At 39.2% G+C, this 26,892-nt stretch overlaps 4 protein-coding genes across 6 annotated transcripts in view; 1 reads left to right on the top strand and 3 right to left on the bottom strand.

Moving 5' to 3' along the window:
* The window catches only part of LOC101155181 (adhesion G-protein coupled receptor D1-like), an 89,150-nt gene extending 84,994 nt beyond the window's left edge, over positions 1-4,156 (bottom strand). For both annotated transcript variants that reach the window (XM_023954202.1, XM_023954203.1), the window contains exons 1-3: positions 3,442-4,156; positions 3,022-3,046; positions 2,647-2,850 (exon numbers count right to left, since the gene is read on the bottom strand). In XM_023954202.1, coding sequence (XP_023809970.1) covers positions 2,647-2,850; positions 3,022-3,046; positions 3,442-3,477 — 265 coding nt within the window. In that variant the 5' untranslated portion in view covers positions 3,478-4,156. The remainder of the gene's footprint in view (positions 1-2,646; positions 2,851-3,021; positions 3,047-3,441) is intronic.
* Positions 4,157-4,238: 82 nt separating this feature from the next.
* Positions 4,239-19,843, bottom strand: kif14 (kinesin family member 14). The gene is made up of 29 exons (XM_023954200.1): positions 18,521-19,843; positions 18,161-18,415; positions 17,978-18,065; positions 17,709-17,807; positions 17,293-17,345; positions 17,155-17,185; positions 16,969-17,076; positions 16,772-16,888; positions 16,142-16,260; positions 15,739-15,911; positions 14,813-14,960; positions 14,595-14,658; positions 14,211-14,395; positions 13,256-13,358; positions 12,991-13,148; positions 12,697-12,844; positions 12,333-12,479; positions 12,009-12,141; positions 11,575-11,668; positions 11,210-11,348; positions 10,492-10,598; positions 10,005-10,105; positions 9,551-9,784; positions 9,260-9,447; positions 8,601-8,753; positions 6,905-7,027; positions 6,718-6,792; positions 5,796-5,940; positions 4,239-5,597 (listed from the first exon to the last, which is right to left on the bottom strand). The coding sequence occupies exons 1-29, from the start codon at positions 19,522-19,524 to the stop codon at positions 5,230-5,232; spliced, it is 4,860 nt and encodes a 1,619-aa protein (XP_023809968.1). The 5' UTR covers positions 19,525-19,843; the 3' UTR covers positions 4,239-5,229.
* Positions 19,844-19,921: 78 nt separating this feature from the next.
* Positions 19,922-25,543, bottom strand: ddx59 (DEAD-box helicase 59). Its single transcript, XM_004067949.4, has 8 exons — positions 25,256-25,543; positions 24,204-25,027; positions 23,436-23,618; positions 23,257-23,346; positions 22,834-23,085; positions 22,080-22,232; positions 21,353-21,481; positions 19,922-20,446 (listed from the first exon to the last, which is right to left on the bottom strand). Exons 2-8 carry the CDS (start codon positions 25,011-25,013, stop codon positions 20,186-20,188), a joined length of 1,878 nt encoding a protein of 625 aa, XP_004067997.1. The 5' UTR covers positions 25,014-25,027; positions 25,256-25,543; the 3' UTR covers positions 19,922-20,185.
* A 416-nt stretch (positions 25,544-25,959) lies between these two features.
* Positions 25,960-26,892, top strand: part of camsap2 (calmodulin regulated spectrin associated protein family member 2) — a 39,406-nt gene continuing 38,473 nt past the window's right edge. For both annotated transcript variants that reach the window (XM_011473959.3, XM_011473958.3), the window contains exon 1: positions 25,960-26,593. In XM_011473959.3, the coding sequence (XP_011472261.1) occupies positions 26,455-26,593 (139 nt within the window). In that variant the 5' untranslated portion in view covers positions 25,960-26,454. The remainder of the gene's footprint in view (positions 26,594-26,892) is intronic.

The raw sequence follows: 26,892 nt of genomic DNA, 5'->3' as shown, positions 1-26,892 counted from the left end.
ATAAGACCATGAAGCAGCATACAGCAACAAGTTTACTGGTTGTTAATCATTATGGTAAGGTTCAAATGTAAAAAAAAACAAAAAAAAAGGGCGGAGCCTGTCCACACACACACTCAAATGTTATAAACACACCTGTTAGTTGCAAAAATGTCCCCCTGTCGACATGTACACAAAACAGATAGTGTTCACACGCATACTTATGCCTTAAAACCAACTAGTGTGAAATATTTCAGTCCTTCAGTCTGTTGAGCTAACACCTGTGCTCAGGTGAGTGTTTATGTTCTTCTAAAATGGATGGTGGAACGTGGAAAGAAGGAGGGAGAGTGCCCAGCCATCCCCACCCCAAGACCCCCACCGCACCAGCAGCGGCAGCCGGAATCCCCCCAACGCCACACGGGAACCGGCAGGGAACAACCGCCGCCCGGGCGACCAAGCCCGCCACCCAGGCCAGGGCCAGCAGGGCCGCCGCAAGGCCCCCAGAGCCAGAGAGCAGGGAGGCACTGAGGGAAAGAGAGCGCCGCCCCAGCCCAACCAGGAGAGCAGCCCCCCCGCCGCGCCGGGAGAACCCAACGCAGGGCCCCACCGGAGAAGGACGCCCACAGCCCCAGACGAGCACCCCACCACCACCCAGGAGTTCCGGGCATCCCCCCGCCCCAACCCCAGGTACGAGCCAGGACCCCCCAAGGGAGACCCACTCCGCACTCCAGGCAGCCATCCGCCCGGCCCACGGTTGGTCCAGGGAGGAGCAAGGCAGGGGCCCGCCGCCCCCGCCCAGAAGGGGGGAACCCCGGGGAAAAAAGAGGGCCCACAAGGGGTGTTGTAAATATGGCCCGACCAGGCTCGGCCACAGTTGGAAATTTGGCGGGGCCCAGCACTCAGGAGCAAGGACCAGAACCCACCCCCCAGGGACACGAACACCCCCGGCTCAGATGTAATGTGAACCCCCCCACCGCGCGGAGAGAGCACCGCCGGGCCCAGGAAGCCGGCACCCCGGGGACACAGCCGCCGTTGCAAAGGGGCCCGTACCCCCCACCAGGGAAGAGGCAGGGGACAGATGGTCCTAGGTCCCACCTTCCTTGCAAAATGTGTGTGCGTGTATGTGTGTTTGAGAGAGTGTGTGTGTGCATGTGTGTGTGTTTATGTTGGGATGTATATATTGAGGGGGGAGGGGTGTGTGTACTAAGGGGGGTGCGGTTAAAATTGGCGGGTAGGGCACTAAGGGGACGTCTCCTGATTACTCACAGTGACGTCCCCTCACCCTCCCCACCAAGGGGCCCTAAATGTCTAAGGTGCGGTTAAAATTGGCGGGTAGGGTGCTAGGAGGACATCCGCTGCTTGCTGGCAGTGATGTCCAAGCACCCCCCCTACCAAGGGCCCTACATGTCTAAGGTGCAAATAAAACCGAAAGAGGGGGAGCCCACTCCATACGGCAACCACAGGAAAGGGCAAACCCTGCAAAGGGTTCTAAAATTTGTCAGAAGGGCCGAACTAAGCGCAGATGACTGGAATGCTTTGGTAATCCTGTTCATAAAAGAAAGGAATAACATGGAATCTGGACAAAAATACGCCTCAGTTTAAAAATCAATGTGTATATTTTTAAACAAGAAATTTTAACGTAATCTCTGAATGTACTGTTCTAAAACTTTATAGACGAGTAGTGTAAATGTTAGACCAGACCATGTAAACAGGCTAGAGTTTCTACCATCAGCCTCTTTCAGTGTTCCCCAGCTGCATCTTTATTAATGTACCTTGACATGGTCTTTCTGTCACCAGCTTTGTGAGTGAGTTCTCTATTTCCATGGCAGCTTTGCTCCACTTGAACACCAGCCCAGAGGAAACGGGTGAGCACTTCTTTTCCATAGTGAATATTTCACTGCTGTCGAGTACCCGATCCCAAATGTGCAGCTCCGTAACGCTCCCTGAGAATGACTCAGACTTAAAGGAGCCTCCAAATGTCTCCTGCTCCTGCCCAATAATGAAAAGTCCATCAGGACCGATGCTGTCAGTACTGTTAAGGCCATCACCTTGTCCAACAACATAATCGTGGGCATATATTGCCCAGTGTCCCCCGTTTTAACTCCAAGAAACACACACAGGGTGCCAGGAGTCATCATGGTCAAAGGCTTTTTTGTAGGGCCCCTTGAGTACCGTGGACCAACAAGGCCAAATGCACAGACTTGCCCCGTATCACTTGCGCTCGGAGCTGGAATTCATTAGCGCAGGATTGAATGGAATAAGAGAAGACTGTGGAAAGTCCAAAGGTTTCTGAATCAAAATGAAGTTGGGTGCATACAGTGACTGAGCCCATGGGAGGAAACTTGTGAAGGAGCCGAGCATGTTTGCTGTTTGAGCGTCCGCAAAAATCCAGAGCCAGGGTCTTGGGGGAACCTTAAGTTTCACCACAAAAATCAGCAAGGGGAGCGTTTGGAGACATTATGTAAAAAATGATGGCAAAATTCCACTTTGCAATCTTGTTTTTCTTAAAAATTACATTTGCTGATGTATTGAACATTTTTTTCATCCTCATCATTATTTATTTTATTACAATTAAGTTAAGAGAGCAAATCTAGGTAAAAAAAAAAAAAAAAAAAGCCTTTACAATAAAAGACATTATAAAATAACATTTTCATGTAAAAAAAAACATACCTGTTAAGTGTTTGCTGGCAATCCAAACCTCCTGAGAGATGTTTAAACATTTTAAAACTCTAGCAAGCTCTTGGTTCTCTGTTGGGTTGGAGACTAAGGAACCAGAGCGCTTCTCACACTCTCTCCTTGCTTCTTCCCACTGCATGTGATCCGTTACATACGCATAATGAGTCTCATACATCAGTGTTCTGGTTTGCCCATTTCCTATTAAAAAAGAATAAAAAACAATCCATAAAAGGGGGGGGGGGGTTACAAAATATGGTTTCCCCAAATATTTAAAGATGGTCCATCCATGTATGACTGAAAATGAGGTTGTTGTTTTTTTTACAGCTGTATGGATGTACTTTTCTCTACAGAAACAGGAACAAGACTTACCTGCTGCTATGTTGTGAAAACAAATCTGAAACATAAGCACGGACCATTTTAACTCAAAACGATCTTAATAATAAAGAAAGTCTTCTAAAAAAACTATTTTAAGTCCTTCAAAACAAGTTTTTTCCATCTTTTAGGACATAAATTTAATTAGAAAGAAGTGAATCATAACATTTCTAAAATATACAAACTCAACATGGTTATCAAACATTTAAATGCTCACAGTGACCATCATTTTTGTTGACATTCCTAAAGTGAACAGTAAAAACCATGACGTTGCAAACTTCATTTTACCTCATTGTTGCCCCGAAATGATTCTATTAAAGTAAACCAAGACGTAAATAATCAGTCTGTTCAAATCTACACATTCAAGAATCAACAAACAAGCATATTAAAGACAAAACGTTTCCACAATACACTTACATGCATAAAAAAAGCGAGGAATGACAGCCGTCCCATCTTGACGGAATAAAAAATATCGTTTTTAAAGTAAGAATTTGCTTTGCGGATAGTTCAAACAAAGGAAACCTCAGACTGACTTGCAAGTCTTGTGTTCTCTGTGTCTCCTCTGTGGAGTGGGCTGGTGTGTGAGAAACGTGAGGTCATCTCCCTTGGGCTTTTTTCCTTTTTTTTTCTCTCTTCTTTTTTGCAAATGAAAAGCTCACCCAAGTATGTTTTCTTCGACACTGAGAAAGAGTACACCCCTGGCTGTAGCCCCAGCCCCTGTTAATGACTGAAAGGTGCAAAGGAGGCTCTCAGGATAGGGCATTACTGTGGTCACTTCACAAAACAAAAAAAGTAAAACATCTGTAAGAAGTTTCCAGGGGAAAATGGTCAAACTATGAAATATTTCCTTAGAGCAACACTGCTTTTTTGGCAATGAATCTCTCTACACTCTGATTAGTTCCCTTTTTAGGCTTTGTAGGGACATGTTTTTGTGGAATAACTAGAAGAGTACAAGTTTACCCATAAAACATTCAATCTCCATCAACAAAAACCAAAAAAAAGTTGGCGTTAATCTCTTGTTTTGAGCATCTGGAATCCCAGATATTACCATTTAAGAAGTCTGCTGTCCATCTAACAAATAACAATTGGAGGCTTTTCAAATTAGGTGGTTTTTTTTGCAAGGTTGATAAATTAAAACCTACTGTCATGCCTTACTTTTAATACTTGGAAATAAAAGAAAAAAAATACAGAAAGAGTTTTCTCACCCAGTTTGAGGAAAAACTTGATTTAATGATTTACAATAGTAGATCAAATAATGCACAGCCCTTACAAATATGTACCAAAAAAAGAGAACATTAATGTTTATACCTTTACAAGTTGCAACCTCCCTATCGCAGAAATTACAGCATACCTGTATTTTCCTAACTTGAAGGAATTAAGATTTCCTAATGTCAAAGATTTAGAACATTTTTACACAAATGCCACGAATCACTGTCTAAGGTATTTGACCCTTACACACCTGACAGCTTTGTCAAATAAAAGGACAGCATTTCCTTTATGCAACATTTCCAGACTGAGTTACATCAAAAGAGTTGTATTTTTGACAATATTTTATTGTATTTATTGACATTAAAAAAAGCATCAAGAGAAGAAAAGTCCACCAATGGGGCACAAAAACTGCTTCATTTTCGTTACATAAATAAGATTAAAAATGGCATCTACACATTGCAAGTTTCTACAGCGACCCAGCATTTTCTCATAAGAATTTTTTTAGATGAGCAAAAGAACCAAATATCTGAGGGAAAATCTAAACCATGTACCGCTGCAAAATGGAACTCTAAACTATTTGAACAAAATAAAGCACTTGTGCTACCTCATTTTGAAAGATTTGTGGAAACTAACAGAAATAAATGAAAAAATGCTTTAAAATAAATAAAGAAAACAGCAGTGATGGTCTGAATCAACTCATTGTACAATTTCCATAACCACAAATTACTGTAATTAGTCAAACTGGTAAGTGGGGGTCTGGCTTATGCTCTTTTGCTAAATATATATTTTAACTGATTATAAATATTGATGTGTTTTTACCAAACAGCTTACAAAGTTAGCAGTGTAACTAAATACATTTACGAGTGCTCCATGGAGGTGCATTTCAATTACTTAATGCATGTGATACAAGATTATTCCCAAAGTCTAGCAATTGTTCTTATCCGAGTATATAAGATCTCTAAAAATAAAATGTATTAAAACAACTCAAATACAGAATCACACCCAGTGTGGGCTTCCACTACAGGACACATCCTGAGCAAGAGTGTACACAACCTTACTAACAATTTGCTTTTTAACAGTAGAGCGAGTATCCGCTTTTTCTTTGGTAACATTACCTGTACTCCTTTTAGAATCTACTGAACTTCTGCTCTCTCCTGCTCCAAGGAGACTCAAAGGAGCAGAAGACAAGGAGTGTAAGGCAGAGCGGAGCTCATCTCGTGCTGATATTGTGATGTTGGGACAAGGAGGTTTGTGGGTTCTGGGCGAGTCTTCCTCCTCGGACAAGCCAGTGACCAGCTCATCAACAGCTGTAACAGAAGGGATGAGCTCTCTGAAGATGTTGGGGTCAGAATCTTTGTCTGTACCTGGATATGAAATGGAAGAATTATGAATACACTCCAGAGCAAAGAATGGGGCTTCAGAAGTCAAGCATAACTCAAATATTCACAAATAGTAACTTATTACTAAACTGTAGCTGGAGAAGCTTTAAATTTTAGGCATGTTTTTTTTTTGTGTTGACTTTCGAAAATAATTGGTGCAAAGTGCACATTAAAATAAATGACCTTGTAGGACCGCTGATAGATGGGAATGCAGCTTTTGGATAGCCTGGTTGAGCTGGAAGAGTTTAGCTGATGTGGTGCAAAGCTTCTGCAAATGAGCAGCAGAGGACTCCTCTTCCCTCACATCCTCTTGATCGGAACCTCTCTCCTGTTGAAAAAAAGAATAAAGAATATATTGAGGGAAATATAATAGAATGTTTTAGCATTGTACAAAAATACATGGGAGGATACCAATAGTCAAACAGAATAGATAGTTTGGAGTGGGGCAAAAAAATTACTAAAGAATCAAATTCATCAACATTTGATGATTAAACCGCTGTGCAGCTCTTAGATATAAGCATAGTTTGTGTAACAAGAGCCATTTCCCACTAAAGACCATGTTGGGTAAATTAAGAGGATCGGTAGAAGATAACAGCAAGCAAGACGTGAATGTTACTTGAGTTTACTCATTCATCTAGAGACGACAGCATAGGAGACACACTTGTTCTGCATTTAGCTTTCAAGGAGCAAATCAGGCAAAGTGGCATTATTGACAGTATATATAATCAGCTACAATTAATGCTGTGTCAGGACTAAAACATTTTCCAACTTTGCCAAAAACAAGTTGGCTTTGGTCCAAATCCTGAATCTTTGTTCTTGTTCATTCAACGAGTGAACGAGTTCTCTTGTAACTGACCGGATGTTTTTTCCACACAAACTGTTTTGTTTGGTAAAATAAAATGTTTAACCATTCATTTAACTATTACTTAACATTATAAGGCAGTGCTACAGACAAGGCAGCCAGATAAGTAAAAACATTAAGGAATCTGTAAGGAGGCCTGTCACACATTAAATCTTACAAGATGGAAAAAAAGGTCAAAAGGATACTAATCTAAATTTAGTTTTTATTAATTAATTATGTTTGTTTTGGACTTTTGAGACTTACCTTAATATGACAATGTAAGTAGTTCTGCAGGGCACAAGCTAAATCTAGAGTTTTGGATTTTAGAGTCTGCAGGACCTAAACAAAAAGAGAAGATTGTTGCAAATGTCAGCAACATGAGAGAAAAATTATTGATATCATTTGCAAATGTTTTATTATTAATTGTACAATAGAAGTATTTATTTTTTACCAGGTTTTTGGGATAAACCAGCTGAGCCTCTCTTAACATTTCCTTGGTGATTGTCAAACCCTCCTCCAACAGAGACTGGATGCCATTCCTGCTTCCCTTAAGCAGACAAGTTACCACAGATTCCTGAAAAAAATACAAAATCAAGCAGAATTTTTTTTATTTGATTGACACTTTCAACATGACCCGTTACAGAAGTTCTAAACAAAATGACCATTTTTGTCAGCACAACAGAGAAATCATTGTGCAACTTAAATCAAAAACAACCCCAGAAACTTGACACGTTCCAAAAGAAGGCAAAGATTTTGTCATTCTTAATTTTGTGAGAATTTATTTTTATTCACTAGTGAAAATAAAACTTAATATATCATATTAAGTCACATCTGTATTTTATGATGGCTAAATTTATTCAATTTAAGTCTTAACATTTCAACAGAGGCTAGGGATGGGTACCGAGCAACATTCCGGATCAACATTCTTCAAGACCGCAGTATCGTTATGATCTGACCTCAACGGTTCTGCTAAATGTACTGGAGAAGTCGCAATTTTTTGTGTGAGATATAAACATTATCTGCCATAATTAACCCACCAAGTCAGTCAATTTTCTGTTAATTAATGATATTAATTTCACAATTGTCGCTGAAAAGGAGAAGTCGTCTGGCTATTTGTGTGAAAGGGGGGGGACGGGGTTGTTGTTCAGACAGCACGCGGCGCGCGCGTAAAATTAATTAAATCTGCGCTGGAGCACCCCGACTATCGTGTCAAGCTGCTGCTATGATGACCGTATTTTGCACTCTCCGTGTAGAACACACTGAGGAGCGCGGGGAACACAACTCTCAGCTGCAGAGGATGTGAACAGGTAGAGAGGAAAAGCAGTTGGAGAGGCGGGGGAGGGGCTTTGGCTTCAAACTCTGTCAAAGAGATGAAAACACGGGCGTCAGATTAAGACGCAGCTTTCACTGCGGGAGTTGAAGCAGAGACTCTCTCTGGGATGATCTTATGAACTCTAACATTTATTTAATTTGTTTTATATTTACATCATGACAACAATATGTCAAAACATTGCTGTTTATTTTTCTTTAAATAACTTATTTTTTCATGTATTTTACTTTTCAAGTTGGAAAAACGTAAAGTAAAATGTTTTGTTAAAAAAACAATGTTGCATAATGAAGAAAAAAAACACTATGTTCTTAATTTGTTATTTATTTATTTATTTTTCGCCCTCAAAAAGTATTGATAAGAGTATCCTTAAAATACTAGATCGATAAGCAGCATCAATAAGAGTAGTAGTACCGTTAAAACCTTAACGATACCCATCCCTACTGGAGGCTTAGTGTAAGAAACGCGTTCCACCTTTGCAACCTGAGCCCACTACCCCTCCCCTTTCGTTCTCACACACGCCAGCCGCGTGTGTCAGGAGACGGGAGCAGGTGCAGGGACGGCAGTTCACAGTTTCAGGCTGTTACAAACTCTGTCATAGAACAGATAATACAAAACCAATAGTGGCACTGAGCCGCTGCCGCCACCGCCTCCACGTTAAATTTGTGGCCCGGGGTATTGCCCTTATTACCTTTGCCTAAAACCGCTACTACTGCGCGCCCTCCTGGCATCGCATCGGTGGCGTGCCCCACTATTTGAGAAGCACTGGGGTAAACAGAGATAGAAGCTGCTGCTGCTGCTGGGTTGTTGGTGGAATTACCTTGTCTGTGGCTCGAGCGTCCAGCCTCGTGATGCTCATCGGCATTCCTGTCACTACTGCAAACTGGCCTAATGCCAGCAAGGCAGCATCCATGCATTTGCTGCTCTTTCTCTGGGCCTCCACCACCATTGACGTGATCTCAGATTCACAACCCTGCCCAGAAAGAGGAGGTGGGAGATTGAAGCGTGTTGAGTTGGAATAAAAAAACGTGGAAAATTGTGCTTGATTTGATAGCGAATCAATGTAAACAAGCCAAAGGAGCAGTTGACAAACTCTGACAGGTCAGTAAATAAATTAAAATGCTGGAAAATATTAAAATTCGAGATTGAGAAGGAAGAAAATTGTCTGTTTAGATGCTAAGAGATATAAGGAATTTAGATTTTTTTTTCCATATATTCATGTTCTGTGTGGGGCTCAAGGTTGAGAATTCCCCGCGCTTTGCCATTTCTGCAGATAGACCTAAAACAGCTTAGAGCTAAGACCTGTCAATCAAAGCTATGCATTTTGATAAGCTGCCCCATTTTTAAACTACTCTAAATTGGAAACCATTTCCGCATTTTAGATTTCTCACTCTTTTTGACTTTTACATGGATTCAGAATCAAGGAGACATCTCACATTACAGATCTTGTATTCTGTTTTTTTTTTTTTTTTTGGTTACCTGAATAAGCATTTGGAAAAATCCCGCAATTTTTTTAACTTGGCTTTTAAGCTCTTCGGCAGCAATGTAGAGCGGGCCAGAGAAGGGTTTAACACCGGCCAGCCATTGCATTGTAACAAAAACGGCACTTTCCATGGCGATGGTTGCCTTGCACAGCTCAGTCTGAGCTGCCAAGTTACAAACGAACACTGCAAAAAAAATAAAACAACAAAAACAAAACAGCAATAATAACTATAACATCAAACCACACTGTCAAAAAATAGGCTGTTCTTTTTTGTTTTTGAAACTTACCATTGTCCTGACTGTCGTCATCCAGGCCGTTGTATAGATCAGATATGGTCTGGACTGTCTTGTAAATCAGACTCAAATCTGAGATCAGTCTATCTGCCAGGCTCTCTTCTGTCCCACTACTGTTGCGCAAACGGGACACTGACTGGCCAATCAGCTCCTTGCAGATGCCTGGAATGGCAGTGTCTCTGTTGCCGGACTGTTGGACGGTCGGAGGTGTCGAGATGCCCATCAGCCCTGATTTCAGGAAGGTAAAAATGCACAAAGCAGCCTTATGAAACATACTAGAGCATAAGGCATAAAAAAAGCCAAGATCAGTGATGTTTATTCAACAGTAATAACACAAATACTTAGATCCTCGATAACATTTATAAAGACAATTAGTGAAAAAATGAGATTTGCCCTTAATGCTTGTTCACAGTGTAGATACTTCCTTTCATTTGGGTGAGTGGCATACCTGCTGTTTGACAGGAACTGGTGTGGAGGCTCTGAATTGGATGGACTCGAATTTCATAGAGACGTCCTGAGATTCTTTTGCTCTTCAGTAGACTCCTGCTCCTGAAGTCCAGCCAAACACGTTTGTTCTTTTATTAACTTAGTAGCACAACATTTCATTTAGACATGTGGTCATTTATTTTACTAAAAAACTACACAAAACTGTAATTACAGTCATCAGATTTAGCATAATTTCCTTTTTTCTTAATAAGTCATGTCAGATAATCATAACTATGGACCGTAAAATGACAAATTAGGATTTACCTCAATCTTCTGGACAACAGAAGAAAGAAAGAAAGATATAAAAAGTTCTACAGCAGCAAGTTTAGGACACAAAAACTGGAAGAAAAAAAACTTTTCGTTTCAGAGTTTTGGTTCCCCACAGAAAATGCATGTAAACATTGAACTCTGCTAAAGGAGAGGCTGAAATTAAGAGAGAAAAAAATTACCTTCGGCGAGAAAAGGAGGATGTTGAGGCAGAGGAGGTGGATATATCCTGCTCCCACTCATCGTTCGGGTCGTAAAACACATTGTCATCTTTAGAGGTGGAATCCCCCTGCAAGAAGCAAAAAAACAACAACAAAAAACTCCCATCATGCCATGTTTCATTTACTTGGGTTAATGAGAACTGGACGTTAAAGAGAAACAGCTTCCCACCATCAGGCATCAAACCACACATAGCAGACAGTAAACTAATTCTAATATCTGGGAAATAAGTAGCAACGATGAGCTAAAGGACGGTTCTGAATCTGCAATAGGAGAAGTAAAAAGCTTTACAGGTTCAGGTCAATAGAAATCAGGAATTCTCTAGAAATCAGGTCAAATTAAATAATGAAGTTAATGTTATTACAATGCTGAAAACTGATGCACTGTATGCATCCTGTGGCTCTGAGGGGTAGAAATGTTTGCATTTATACAGAAAATATTTAAAATTGTCTATTTTACAATATAAAAATATTTTAAGTTAAAATAATAAACATGACATCCAGCAACTGTTCTATAGATCATATTTTTAATATAGATAAATTCTAAAGACAAACCAATACATACAACCCAAAAAAAGGAACAATTTTATTGTGTTTCACCTCATTAACTTTAGTTAACATTTTCAGAGTGGTCAGATTGTGTGAGCAACATTTCTGAAAGGTGAGATGTGATTAGTCAGACCTGTTCGAGTTCCCTCATGGCAGCCATGTTATTCTGGAACTTGTCTAGGCTCCAGAAAGTGGAGATTCCCAGTTTTGTGTTTTGAACCCGAACATGGAGACTGCCTTGCTGCGTGCTCTCATTGGCAGAGCTTTCATGCCTAAAACAAACCCAAAAAAAAGATTTACGCCTGATTTCAAAGCTCACCAAGTATTGGTTTGCAACAAGTGGCTGATATGTTATGGAGCATGTTAGAGATTAGTTATGAGAGAAGCCAAAAAATGCAGGAAATTTTTAGTATCATATTTTAGTTCATTATTTTGTTGCCAACCAACATGTGTAGTAAAAGACCAGATATGAAATGCATCAAATCTCATCTTTCCTACCTGCTGAAGACAGTGTGTTTCTTCAGTTTAGCACTAATTTTATTGGCTTCTTCGATCATCAAGGACAGCTTCATAGAATCCCATGGTGGGGGGGCTGCAGCACAGAAAGGAACCATTAACAATCTTTCCACCCAACATTTGTCACAAATACCATTTGCTTTTGTAGACCTTCATATTATATTTTAAGTATTCATCACCCAAATAAAGTACATCCATTTAAAAGGACAGTAAATTAGTCAAACTCTGTGACTCAGATGAGAAACAAACTGTGAATCAGACTTGTTTGCTATTAATGAGCTTTGTGGTAACACCTGTTAGCCTGGGTCTCATAAGGAGACAAAATAAAGTATAAACACTTAAAGATGCTTAAAAGCGGATAAGAAAAGCTAACAACCAGTTTTGAAAAAAGAAAAAAATTGAAAGAAAATGATCACCATTTCGGGGAGGTCGGTTTTCTCTTTGAGCTCTTCTGTTCTGCATTTCTTCCAGCTCTTTGCTGATCTTTTTCTTCTCCGCCTCCAGGGCTTCAACTATCTTAGCTTGACATACTCTTTGTTCTTCCATAGCCTACAGTGAATGTAAACAGTTAAAAAAAAAAATCCTCCTCAGGACTTAGTATTTGTCTTACATGTAAGCTCTAACATGTCAAGCCTTTCTTAAACTTATTTGAGACAAAAACAATAAAGGGATAAAAAAACAAAACAAAACATCAGAACGCTTCCAAAATGGAAAAAAAAGGCACGTTTGGGCATGCTGACCTGGGCTTCCATATGAAGACGAAGCCGTTTCTTCTGTGTGTCCACCTCATGCTCCAGCTCCAGCTTGGCCATCTTCAGCTTTGCCATCTCATTGGCCACTCTCTTCTGATCCAACTGTTCCTGCTGCTTTCTCTCAATTTCTTCATTCTACAGGAATGAAAAAAATATTTTAGACTTTCTAAACTAAGTCCTGGTCTTCAAACAGATTTTTTAATAAAAATACACTATTAGTTTTCCTTTTTACCCATTGTAAATGCAAATAAACAACTAGCAACTGCAAATTAAGAAATACATTATGTGACAGATATCAATTGGTTTCTTTGAATAAACAGAAGTAGTAGGCAGGGGTATTAGCCAAGTTTACCAGCTCTTTCTCCAGGGCCTGAATCCTCTCCTCATAAAGAGCTTTCTGGTTAAACAGCTCTTTCTGAGCTACCTCTTTTGCCATTTGGATCCCTTGAATCATCTCCTCCTTTGCTTTTAAATGAGCTTCTTCGATTTCAGCCTCAAGCCTAAAACAAACAAAACAAAATACTTCACAGCAAACTACTTTAAAATGTGGATGTCTACCAGTAGTTGTGAACAGAAAACATTAAAATGTAGCAATTTTGAAGTAGTATAACCAATAATAATCATTTCAAATATATCTAGGACTTACTTTGCCCTTTGGGCAGCTAGGAGCTCATTTTTGGCAAATTCAAAATCTTTATGACCATCCCCTGCATCGGTCCAACATGATACCCGCTTGCCAGACTGCACTTCTGCTGGATGGTTAAAGCGGAAGTAATGGTCCCCACCCAGAATGACCCTGTCACCCTGATGGAAAGAGCATCAAAGATGAAGGATGAATAATCGTCTCACAATGCTTTAACTCATGCTGATGAGTTTGAACTACAAAGGAGAACGCAGTTCTTTCAACTCACATGGTGTAGTACAGTTGATTCCGTTATGAGATTCCCATTAACAAAGGTCTTTGCATTCTTCATGGGAGTGATGCTGACAGTGTTGTGTATGTTGGATATAATACTGGGAAAAAAAATCATTAGAAAAATATCAATAGTGTAATCAGAGATCTATAGTACATTTCTGCTTTACACTGAAAAAATAAGTTTAAACTTGAAGCCAAAATGTCAGTTACATTGGTTAAAACTTTCTGTAACTAAAAGAAATGTTCATATTTTTTAACAATTTAGTAATGGATATTTAAATGTTTTCTTACAATGGAGAAATAGGGACACCATAAAAATTAATGCACAATTGCAGGAATATAAAGTCATAAAATTACGAGAAAAAGTTCAAATCATACAAAAATAAAGTTGTAAAATTATGAGGGGAAAAAGTCAACATTTTCTGAGAACAATTTGTAAATTTATTATCTAAAAATTCATAATTTCACAAGGGAAACTTTATGCTTTTTCAAAAATGAAGTTACAAATTTATGAAAATAAAGTTGTACATTTCCAAAAAGAAAAGTTAAGGAGATTCAGCAAGATTTTTGAGCAGTGCGATGTCCATCCGGTTTCTCTGAATTGCCTAAATTAAATTGGTAATGTTTATCTATCTTTGTTGAGACCTTTTAAAATCTAAATGTAATGTTTTATTTTTGAAAAAGACTGATTTTTTTTTGTAAAATTACAACTTTTTTAAGCATAAATGAACAACTTTATCCTTATAAGTCTTTTTTCCTAATTGCAGGAATTCATTCTCATGAAATGTTTACTTTTCTCTCAATTCTATGACTTTATTTTCATACTTTAAGATTTTTCTTCTTTTATGGTGGACCCAATACTGCATCATAATTTCTTAGTTAACAACTTGCCACAATATTACAAAATATGAAAAATATAAAATATTATATGAATTGTATGAGATTATTACCAGTGTTGGTCAGCGATGAGGGTTCCAGTGAGCTGAATATCATGGCTGGAGTCCGGTCTGAGTTTGCCCACTGTGGTTTGTCCCTCTTTAATCATGTACAGAAGCATTTCGGACAGCTGAGGATCCTCATTCAGGTTCACCAGGTTGGGAAGACGGTTGTCCACTTTGAAAGTCACGCCTGCTTTCTGATTGGACACATTCAACATGATTCTACTGTAATCACAGCTCCTTTAGCAGAAACTATTCTTCCTCATGCTGTTTAATTTAAGCATGTTAAACAAAGCATGTCAATGTTTTCCTCATTGCAGTACGGTAGTTACTTTTAACAAACAATTTTTTATAAAACAATCTATAGAAATTAGATAAAAGGCCATAAAGAAATACCTGCAACTCTTTTGTTTCTTCCCTTTTTCGAGTTTCCGCCTCCTCAAATTTCTTTCTCCATGCCCTGCAAAAAAGGTAAATTGCAACCAAAATAACTTATATGCAAAATGTTGTTGTGATCAGCTAAGAATTTAAACATAATCAACCAAATTTAAATTCTTATAAACTTTTTTTTTTTTAAATCAAATAATTATAAAATTTGAGGAAGAGAATCAGACCGATTGGCCTCTGCCATTTCTCTCTCTTGCTGACAGAGTTTGTTCTTCAGCGTGGCTATCTCCTGCTGGAACAGTCTGGCCCTTTCAGGTTCAACTCCTTTGGAGCTCGTCTGGGCTGCTCGGAGTTTCTCCACCTCAGCCTTCAGCTCTGAAAAGTACAAAAAAAAAACACAAAAAAAAAAACAAACAAAATAAAAAACATTTTGTTCAAACTCATTCAGCCCAAAACATGATAGGAGTAGGTTTATGCAAAACCAACAGAAAATTATAAAATCTACAGACATTTTGAAAAGAGGTCCCCTCAAATGGTTTTTAACTGAAATATTTGTTTTTTTGTCAGTAAAAAGCACCAATTTCTTGTTAGTATAATAAACTAAATTTAAAGTGTCCTGGTTTAAAAGCTGAATCTTTACTGAAAGCTAAAAGAAATCCAGGACAAGAGCTCCCCCTAGTGCTAAAATGTTAAACAGCAGCACATTCCTAAATTAAACACTGTAATACCTTTACATTTAGACTGGAATAAATCTGTTCATACATTAACAGCTATAAAGATGCGATTACGTATAATGAATAAAAGAAAATGAGCACCATCAAAGGAATAAATTTTCTTCATGCTAAATCCGCAAATTGAAAGCTGAATGGACCAAAACATAAAATAAGAATAATATTTAAAATAAATAAATAAATAAATAAATAAAATCCTTAAAGCCAAACTTCTGGTAGCCAACAAAAAAACTGTAATGTTTTGAATTTTGTTAGAATTAAGATAGATAATTATAAAAAAAAATAAAAAAGCCCCAGAATGACTAAGCTTTTGTCAAAACACATTTTAACTAAACATATTCACAGAACGCTTGGTTTTCTTTATAAAACGGTTGTTTTTTTCCATAATGTGAATAGGAAAGTTTTGAATGATGCAGTCCTACCTCTGATGAGTTTGGCACTGGTGTCCTCATTGACTTTGGCTACGTTGATGATGGTGCGAGCTTGCTTGGCGTATCGCAGCGTACTCAGACTCTCCTCTACATTACTGCCAGCTGGGCTCAGCGTAGCAATCATCGCTGTCTTCGAGTTTCCACCGAGGCTTTCTTTTAACAGCCTAAAGAAGGAAACATTGGAATCTAATATTTTCATGAAAAAATGTCTTTGGATGTTGCCATTAATCTGTTTCTTCAAGATATATTTAATATCTATTAAACTACTTTTTTGGGAGGAGAAACAAAAAACTAAATATTCATTGCATTAAGTTGTTTTGTTTAGCCCTAAAGCTATTAAAAAACATTAGTGGGGGATCTCCAGAATGTTTATGTAAGGTCTACTTTATCTTACCATGTAAGGACAGACTCTCTGTATGGTATGAAGACCTTTTTCCTGGTCAGCATCTGCTCAGATAAAGCCGAGATGACCTTTCCCAGTGTCAACAGCGATTTGTTGATGCTAGCTCCTTCCTAAAAGACAGAAAACCGATTTTAAAGCACCTTTGCGTTGCTGAAATTCTTATAAATTATCTTTACAATGTTCTTCGTACCCAGAAATTCATTCTGCAAAACAAACTTCAAGACCCACTCCGAGGAAAAATTTGTTTTTGTTGTTTTTAACCTGTTCTTTTGGCATTTTTTTACGAGGATATATATAAATATAAAAAGAAGATTCAGCTCAAAATTGCATTTCTGAGCATTTCTTAATCCAAATCATTGAAAAAGATCATATTTGTGATGTAGAAGTTGCGGTGTGTGAGCCAAAGGTTCTCTGCTCCGCTCCATTCTGATGCATCCACTTGGAGAAAAACAGATCCATGTTCGTCTTTGCTTTTCAAGTCTTAGCTGGAATCCGGCTCAAAACTATTCAGCTGGATCGCTCCAATAGCTCGCCATTTTAGTAGAACCGCTAATGTTAGGTTGGGGGTGTGAGGGGCTGTGAGCTACTGGGTGTGTAAACAGAGAGCTCTCAGCAACATACCCGCAGTCTGTCTCCACTAGTCTGAGCCGAGTTACAACGCTCGCTGCCCGCCAGATCAACCAAGTTGATCCTGCTGGTGATGCTGTGGTCGTGCTCCTCTCCCTCCACACTCTCAGTCTGAAACACACGAAGAAACATGGCTTAAAAAATAAAAATCTAGAGCAAATGTCAATGGATGAAAAGCAACGGGATCACACCTTGGTCTGGGTCATAACCAATGTGAAGACAGAGTGAGATCTAGAGCTCTTGTCATTCATGCCTGTAGCTGCTGTAGCTCTTTGCTTGTTACCCAACTCCAACCAGCCCTAAAAAAGATTCCAGCAGATTGTAAATTAGTCTCAATGACAACTTGAACTTAATAGCAAAAACTAGTCACAGCCTACCTTGATGTCACCAAAAGAGCTCACCACATTCCTGAGGAGGAAATATTCAAATGAGCAATTCCACAAACGTAGTGCTTCTATTAGTCTCTTTTGACTGTAAAAAGTGATTTTGCAGGAACAGAAAAATGATTTTCTTACGCGGAGAGATCAGCAACATAAGGGCCGTGAACTGGATGCTCCCTCACCCGGAGCTATGAAGTCCAATAAAGAAAGATTCATTTTTAGTTTTTTTTTTCTTGTCTAAGTTTAGATTTTTATTGTAAATGTGATTTATTGTTTCCTCCTAGCCAGGACTCCCTTAAAAAAAGGGTTTCTTAACCTCAATAGGACATTTTCTGGGTAAATAAACGTTAAATGGAAAAACAAATAAATAAATAACAGGCTAAATTCATTTATCAGAAAAGAAAGGGCATAAGAAACGTCAACAGTTTTTTGTCAGTTCTACTAAATGCTAAATTATATGTTAACAGAAAACATGCAATCATTCTTTGAAATAATGTGTAGATGGAAGAAAAGCAGAGTTGCATTTTTAGTATTTCAGTCGCACTACTCACAGGCATCCTCCTCTGAGTCGGTTCATCCCTGGTCACCAACAGGTCATGGATTTTTTCATTATATACTTCAAAGTAACTCATCTCTACATGATATTTCACCTTCAAGAATAACAAACAAAAAAAGTGAAAACTCTGCATGTAGGAAGTGAACCAATCAGGAGAAGTCAAAGTCTTTCTGGTTCAAGTGTTTTCTAGGAAAACGATGCAAACCTAAACAAAACTCAAGACAGAGATGTTTCCAATGACTTTGCATAATATGACATAATTACCTCTACATTTTCCAAGGACGCCAATTTAGAAAAAAGGTCTTGACAAAATCGAGGTGTAACTCCGGCCTCCCCCTCAAAGCCCATCATGCTGTAAAAAAAAAACAAAAAAAAACACAAAGTTTGGCATTGCGGGCTGGAAGAAAAAACAGGGCGATTTTACAGTGCGAGTGGGGCAAAACGTACGTATATGATTTGCCAGAACCAGTCTGACCGTAGGCAAAAAGGCAGGTGTTAAATCCTTCAAAGGCCCTGAGGAGCAGAGGTTTAGCCAGAGTTTCATACACCGTCTGTTGGCTGGCAAACGCAGGATTGCTGTCGTCCACTGAGCAGAAAGAGAAGTCGTATGTGAAAGAAAAGCTCTGTTTGGAGTGAGGATGCTGGACAAGAGTATCCTGGCCACTTGTGAAGATGACCTGCAATGCCTTCTCGGCCTTCTCCCTACAAACCAGAGCAGAAACGGTTAGACATTGCAACTTAAATGTTTAACGTATAGCATGCAACCCTTGAATGTATGGTTTTGAGGGTAAAGATTGCATCACAAACCTGGGACTGAAGGGGCGGATCCGCACGGCCACAGTGACAGCACTGTTTTCCATCTTGAAGGATTCCTGCTGTCTGACAGCCTCACTGGGATGCGTTAACTGCTCGGTGGCAGCGGTGGATGTTCTCCTCACATCCCCTTTTCTTTCTGAGATGGAGGTCTTTTTCTCCTGAGCCACAGAGCAGCTTTTCAGATGACCTCCTGAGATCTTGCAGACCCGAGGATCTGGCTTGGTGAACTCTGCTTGTTGTTGTGCTCTCGGTTTGGGCATTTCCAAGCTTGCAGATTTGACAGCCACAACCTTTGGAACTTCTTTACACGCTAGCCTTTCAAACACGTCTCTTTTGGCAGCAATTTTTGAAAATGGAGTCTTTCTGTTGGGAGTTTTAAAGATCTGAGACTGGTCTTCAGATGCAGTAGAGGTAAAAGAGGTCTTACTCCGCACAGAGCTCAGACTGGACGTTTCTGCCAACTTGTTGCTCTTAGAATCAGTTTCTTTCAAGCTGGTAGACCTGAATAGAACAGGAGTCCTCCCGTTTGAGTCGCTGAGAGCTTTAGGTGTTGGCTGCCGGACGCTGACCCTGGTTTTATCCATCGAGGGCGTTCTGGTCCTGCGTTGCAGAGTTAGCCTCTTCTCCGGAGCTGGAGTGCTGCTGTTCTTGCTGCTTTCTAGCATGGTTTTCTCTGCCGTCTCAGCCCTGCTTTTTCTCCTTGACCTCCTCTGCAAAGTCAGTCTCCCTCGGTTGGGGGTCAGCTGGCTGCTACCACTTTTTGACAGCGCATGGGTTACATAGTATCTGGTCGCCTGACGGTTCTTTTCAGACGACTTCCTCCTGTCTGCGCACACCGATTCTGAGCTGGAGTTCTCGCTTAGAGACAGGTCTGTTGCCTGTTGCTCACCCTGACCCTGCCTCTCTCTTCCCAAACTAGTCCTGGGTGTTGACGCCGACAGCAGGTGGTCATAATAAGCCGTGTGCTTCCTCGTCTGTACGCTAAACAACGACATTGTGCTCAGGAACAAAATAAAAATAATCAAACGCTCACCTTATTTAGCTTGCTAACGGTCATTCTGTTTTCCTGTATACACGAAAGTTTCCATCTAAATCTCCCTAAAAAAGTTACTCCAAAACGTATCTGGACTTAAGTTTTTTTTAAAAAGTGGGTATAATATATCCCGAATACAACGTTAGCTAAAACGACCGCTTTTGTTTACTATTGTTCCAACCTCGCTTGCTTCCGCCTTTGCCCGCTTCAATTTCAAATGGGTTACATCCTTCGTCGTTGATTGGTTGAATTCTGGAACGTCATCACGCCCATTGGTTACGTTTAACAATTGCAGCATAAAAACGAACGCTAGATGGCAGCACAAATAACATCTTTTTTCAGGATTCAACACTGACAAATCGTTGTTTTTTATGTTTATATATAGAAAGAGAGAGAGAGAGATGGATTTAACTATGGAACTGTATAGTTAACATAATAAAACATTTAAATGTATAACAAAACATGACCTAAGACTTGTTGAAAAACAGTGTCCTATTTCTTTTTTTTTTTTTACCCCAAATGATTTTTGACATTGAATCATTTTATTATTTCAAAAACAACAAAAAACAACTGAAATGTAAATAATAAATAAACAACCTAAATGCAGGATTGACTTGAATCAACTATTTCTTGCTACGATGGTGTTTCTTTATGATGTCAAGGAGGTTGTTCTTGGTGACCAGGGTATCCTCAGGTCCCAGTGTGGATTTTTGTCTTTCCCTCCTTTGCTGCTCATGGAGGTAAGGTGAGTTTAAAAGCTGAGGAGGCAAAATGGATCCAGTGGGTTTGACTCGGTTCACCACTCCCAAGAACAGCCTTTTGTTGTTGTTGTTGAGAAAGGTGATAGCTGTTCCCCTGTGTCCAAGCCTCCCTGCTCGACCAACCTGGATGAAAGAAAATAGAGATGTGGCAAAATCAGCTAAAAGATAACACATACATAGAAAAAAGTACAATAGAAATTAACTAAGTAACCAAATTCCAAACCCAAGTACCATTATATGTGTAAAGGATGAGGATATGTGATCAATCAGGTGTCCATTATCTGACGTGGAGGTGTAAACCAGTTGCTTCCATGAAGGCCTATGTTTTTGATAATGGACACCTTATTGGAAATTATTCTGCTTATACCATGGTCACTTCCGAAAGAAAGAATTTTAAATAAATTATTAGCTGATTTTTATCATTATTAGTACGTTTTTTCCAAGAAGCTGACTATTCGATTTGTGGTCTGACGCGTTGTCATGGTACGTATGAGGACTAACCAGCGAAGGTAAATGGTTTTTATGATAAACGCCAACGTTAAGTGTGACAAAGCATAACTTCAGAAGGAAAGTTCACCTCTTATTACTTGTTTTTGCCCAGATGATGAAGCAAAATTTAGTTTTGAACAAACAAAGTTCACAAGTTGGTTCCTAGATCACTTTTATGGCAGGAAATATCCACCATTAACTCTGATCATTAAACGTGTATCAACAAACAAACATTTTCTTTCATTAATTAATAATAAAATTATTTATAAACGCATATTCAGTCTGTATACATCAAAGCAATAAGGCAAGCAAGACAAAAAGATGGGCATAAACCACGTAAAAATATAGCAGATTCAAGCCATTTGACTGGAACTTCTTCTTTAGGTCTCCATTATCACTTTCTAGGGGACACCCTGCAGCCAATCAGAATCGAGTATTCACCCTGACCATGGTATAAGTCATTTGTCTTGGGTTATTGAGTATTGTAAATATTGCAAAGTTGCTATTGAAATAAGCAATGTTTTGTGCGGTTTTACTAACCTGGTGGACGTACTCATCCATCGTGTTGGGCATGTCAAAGTTCACAACCAGTCTGACATTGACGAGGTCCAGCCCTCTGCCTAAAACACCTGTACTGATCACAACTTCATATTCCCCATCCAGAAGACCCTGAGGAAACAGAGAAAGTCTTCATCAGGGACAAAGGATGTTTTGATAAAACTCTTGCCTGGGATGTAATTTATTAAGAAAGCATTTTCAAGATATTCCTTCAAACTATGTCATTGTTTTAAAATGTTATAATGAAGATAAAAAATGTTCAAATTCAGCAGATTTATTACTCAATTTACTGCTACAGTTATTTTGGAAAGCTAATTTACTTCAGATCTATTTTTTAATGTCTAAATGAATAAACATTTACTTCCTCGCTGCTTCTTTAACATAAATGCAGACAATGTTTTAAATATATCTTTGTGTTGTTTTTTTAGTGTTTGTTTTGTGTTTTGTGCAAACCCTGTTCATGAACATTTCTAAAGCATGTTTTAAAAAATTGAACTGCATTAAAACATCTTCCCAGTCATTGGTTACAACAGTGACGTGCTCCACAAACTCTTCCCTTTTGCTTCGGACATCTTTAACAGCTTCATTTCAAGACATAACAATAACATTTTTTTTTGTTTTCTAGCAATCATGAATAAAGAAGCAACATTGAAATCTGGACATTGATTCACCATGACAGCGTGTCCTGTCAACCGCTGCTCCAACTTACCTTGAGAATGCGGTTGCGTTCCCACTGCTTCTTGTCTGAGTGGATCGCCACGGTGGTGAGACCTGTCACCTTGGAGACCGCCTCACATAGCAGATCTGCTCCCGCTTTACATTCAACAAACACCACTACAGGGGGCTGGTACAGTTTGCTATCCTGGAAAGTCCAGAAAACGTGAAATACTAATCTCTTTAATAACACAGATTAAAACAGCTTCAAACAGCAACAATGCAGGTTCTTAATTTTTACTGTTTTCATGTTTCTGTTTTTTCCACAAATACTGTTGCGTCTACCTTTTTAAGAAGTGACCTTAGACTTTCTAATGACTAATAACAGCAATACTGTGTAATATGTGAAAAACATATCTGTAACAACATCCTAAAAAAGTCACAGCTTTTTGAACACATTTATTTTAAAACCAATTTTCATTGTTTGCCCTTTAAGAAACTTTTCTGGTCATTATTGAAGTTATTAAAGTAAGTTTAAAGCCCCAGACTTCCCCTAGATGGGCCCTAAAACATGTCTAAAATTAGTGTGCGAGGTCACCAATCAATATACTTCAGGAATTCCTATTTCCAAACCATAGATTAAAAAAATAAAAAATAAAAAAGCTGCCACGTGTGCACACCAATGCTGAAATCTTTCTTTTTCACTTTAAAAAAATGTGCTTAGTAGATACAGAAGACAGCATAAAGTAAGGAAAATGTTAAATAACCTCTCCAAAACTTGACAAGTCCTATTTAAATGTATAACTTACATTGAGAATCTCAAACAGCTTCTTCTTCTTGGAAGGTTCTTCCACCCAAAGCAGGATCTGCTTAATGTTGGCACATGGCTGGTTCTTCTCGCCAATAGCGATGCGTACCGGGTCTCGGACCAGGCGAGCAGCTAGCTCCTCCGTCCCTGTTGGGATGGTGGCTGATGTCAGCAGAGTCTGATGGTCCTCAGGGACTGGCTCCAGAACCTCAAGGACCTGGTGCTGGAAGCCCATCTTTAACATGCTGTCGACCTACACAGCACCGCAAAACAGAAGGTTTTCTACATGCGCATTCACTGCTTTAGTATGAAGAAAAGTTTTGTGATATTAGAAGACATATTTCCATTATATTCCAATCATAACATTTAACGCTGAAAGCCTTTCAAGTCTCAGATCTGCAACATTCCTTTAAAAAGGCCATACCTCATCAACAACCACAACCTTCACTTTGTCAAGTTGCAGCACTTTCTGCTTCAGGATGTCAATCAGTCTTCCAGGTGTAGCTATGACAATCTAAAGGAAATCCATTTAAAAAAAAGATTACAAATTCAAATGAAGCTACCCTCTGTTAGCGGGTAATGAAGCAAAAATGATGGCTGTACTTTGATGCTGCTCTTGAGGCGGTGGAGCTGTGGGGGGAGGGGCATGCCACCCACAAGCAGCGCCGTTCTCATGTTGGGGAGTCCTATCACAAGCTCCTTGGCCTGCCTTTCGATTTGAATGGCCAGCTCTCTGGTGGGGGTCAGGATCAGAGCTACAGGGCTGCACACACCGTCAGCTGGTTTCTGAAAATCCAAAGGAAAATAAATAAATACATTTTCATTTTAGCAAGATTCCATGTAAAGACGTTTTTTGACACGTTATCTAATTTAGTTCTAGAAAACAATTGTATTACTTTTCTGACAATAACAAAACGAGCCACTGTCATTTTAGCAACGTTTCCATTGATGGAGAAAGTATCACTTTTTTATACTAGAGTTTAAACTCAAACTAGTCTCAAATATAATAAAGCCATTAAGAATGTTTTTCTAACCCACATTTTGTGGGGTTTATTTTAGTTATTTAAAAAAATGGAACTCTTCTGTTCATAATTGTATTGCTGTCGGAAATTTGATAGAGGACATAATACAGAGATGCAATAAGTTCTGCTTTTCTTTTTACCTTACACATGACAATCTCATTTTTCACCAAATATCTTGTATCTTTTCTTCTTTTTACTTAAATCGTATTCGCCTTACTGTCCAGTTTTCACCTTCTATGTGCTCCTTCTATTACTGTGATGTCTTAAAGCAACATATTTTGGTTTGTTGTTGTAACCCTGATGCTATGCACAAATTACAAAATAAAGAATCTGAATCAATATACATTACCTCCATGGCCCTTACTATTACAGGCAGTAAGAAGGCTACAGTTTTTCCAGATCCAGTGTCCGCGCTGGCAATCACATCCCTGCCTGTGAGACCAATTGGCACCATCTGCATCTGGATCGGCGTGGGTGCCTCATAACCAGCCTTTTTCAGGTTATTACTTAGCGTCAAAGGAAAAGCACAATGTTCAAATTCAAGTATAGGTTTCCTGACATCGTCCCCCTGGGTATCAATGCCAAGCTCCTGTTTTATTCGTTGGACCTGCTCATCTGTCAGATCTGATATAAACCGATCTTCCTTGTAGGAATAGAAGACTTCTTCTTTTCCAGCATCACCTCCAGTTTTCAAAGTTTTCAACCCCTTTGGATTAAGCTGATCAGACTTTCCATCCAGGTTAATGTCTTTTCCAGTAAATGCTTCCGCCCCGGTCCCAAATCCCATCTTCGTTAGATGTTTGGCTTTGCACTCAAGACTGCAAACGTCATTATCAGTGGCATCACATATGTACTCTCCATAGCGACCACACATCACACAGACCGGTTCTCCTGGCTCAGGCCATCGCTGGCTCTTTTTGAAGGATTTCACTGGTTCCTCCTCTTCATCTGATGAGGACTTGTGTCTTTCTACCAAATGTGCAGGCTCCTCTACCTCTTTTACTGTTTCAACGGGTGTTTTCTTTTCTTCCTCTTGTTGCACATGTGCCTCTGACTTACTTGAGTTACTGGACTCTGGACAGACCTTGTTTTTTTTACTCAAACCTGGGTCAGGTCCCTGGGCAGGTCTTTTCACCTTCAGAGCTCTTGGCATGAACATTTTTTTAAACAAATCTAAAATAAACAAACAAGAAAACAATGGTCAGACTTGGCTTGACGGAAAGTTGGAATCCTAACGTGAAGATATTCAGTACTGTAACTTTCACAAATCCTCTCCATTCATCCATAACATTTACAACATCGTACATAAGGTCACATTTGTTTTAAATTTTTGTTTTTCTTTTAATTGTGTCTATTAGTGGTAAATATCTTAGCTAGTTATCTACAAAAAACATAACATACCGCCTCTCGTCACTTTCCAACACCACAAAACAAACCTGGGCACATACTTATGACCTAACAGTCGCGTTGCATGATGGGAAATGTAGTTTGCAATCAAGCACCCCGTTTTTATCTGTGTAATCCTTATTGTCTATGGTTTAATCGTCATTATAAATGCTTTGTACAGTTTACATACAATACGAACGGTAAGAATCTGGGGCTGCCTGTGGGATTTAAGCAACAAATAGCTGCACTTTTCCGGTATGTGTCCGTTCGCTAATTGTAATCATGCCGAATTAATTTTGTCACATTCAAATGTCCATAATTGGGCTCGTAACGTTAGTCAAAAACATAGCAATACCATAATATTTAATAAGTTGATGTTCCCAAAAAATGATATAATACTATCATAACAAACGACATAGTGCTAAACAGTGGTTCGCGTTTCCCGTTGATTTAATCTGTTACCGTATTTCAAGTTACAACGGCCTAATATAAGAAGGCACCTCCCAGCAAAGAAAGAAAGTTTTACACATTTAAAATGTAGGCAGATAGATGAAAATGAAGCGGTTGAACAAAGATGTTTCATTAAGTTTTTTGTTTAAAGTTAGTTGTTTCGTTCATAGTGGCAATAACCTTCTCGCCTTTTTTGCAAACCTAGTTTGAAGAAATGCTAAATACAAAGAAGTAGCAAAACGTCCGACAAGACTCGAATGCACCTTGACGCATGCTCACTCGGCAACAAAGGTGCAGGGCTGGAGATCCAGTGCGGCAGCAAGACAACTGCATCTCTGGGAGAAACGAGGGGAGGGAATGGTAAACGGTATCGGTTATTTTGGGAAGGGGTGAAATAGGTGTTTAGGAAACAAGCCATCCGCGGTCAAAGTATCAAAAAGTGGACGGATTTCTAGAGTTAGTCCAGTCGAAAATCAGTTTTTTTCTTTAAAACCTGGCCAAGTCTGACGGACGGTTACCGTTTCAACTGGTAGAAGAATGGATGAAAAACACCAGGTCTAGTGGTCCTTTGTATCGAATAAAAATAATAATAATAAAAACACACCGGCGTCCAGGACAACATTTTATGACTGAAAGCTCAGGTGAAAAACCACCGGGAAGGTTTCTCCTCTCTCCAGTTTCCAACCTTTGTCTTCCACGGACGGAGACCTACAACAGTGGGATGCTTGCGTCTCGTGCCGCCTTGTAGGGTTTAACTGAGAATTATGGGCGAAGTTCAGGAAGACAAGGGTGTGAAGAAGATATTCAATGCACCATCCATTCAATCTTTTGAGTACTATGACTTCTCCAGAGCCAAAATCTGCTCCAGCCTGACATGGCTTGTGGCTAAAGCCTATGGGACAGGTAAGGTCAGATGAAAGCATGTCAATATTTGACAATTTGATCCATTTATACACAGGGCTTGCTCTACTTTTTAGACAAACTGTTGCAGCATAAGGTTAACATGCATGTAGGTTTTGTCTTAATGATTCTGTATGCTTTTATATCACTGTGGTCTGAACAAAATGATGCTAAATCAAAAATAGAGCTTTGTGGAAGGAGCACTGCTGCACAAACAAAATATGGTTTTTGAAACGAAATCTATCTAAAGAAAATTGCTATATAGTATGTTTTCATATGAAAAGAAACACGGTACATTAAAA

The sequence above is a fragment of the Oryzias latipes genome, chromosome 4 (assembly GCF_002234675.1).
Source record: "Oryzias latipes chromosome 4, ASM223467v1".
NCBI lineage: Eukaryota > Metazoa > Chordata > Actinopteri > Beloniformes > Adrianichthyidae > Oryzias > Oryzias latipes.
Note: the sequence above shows the minus strand (reverse complement) of the source record. Positions and strands in the feature narration are given on the sequence as shown.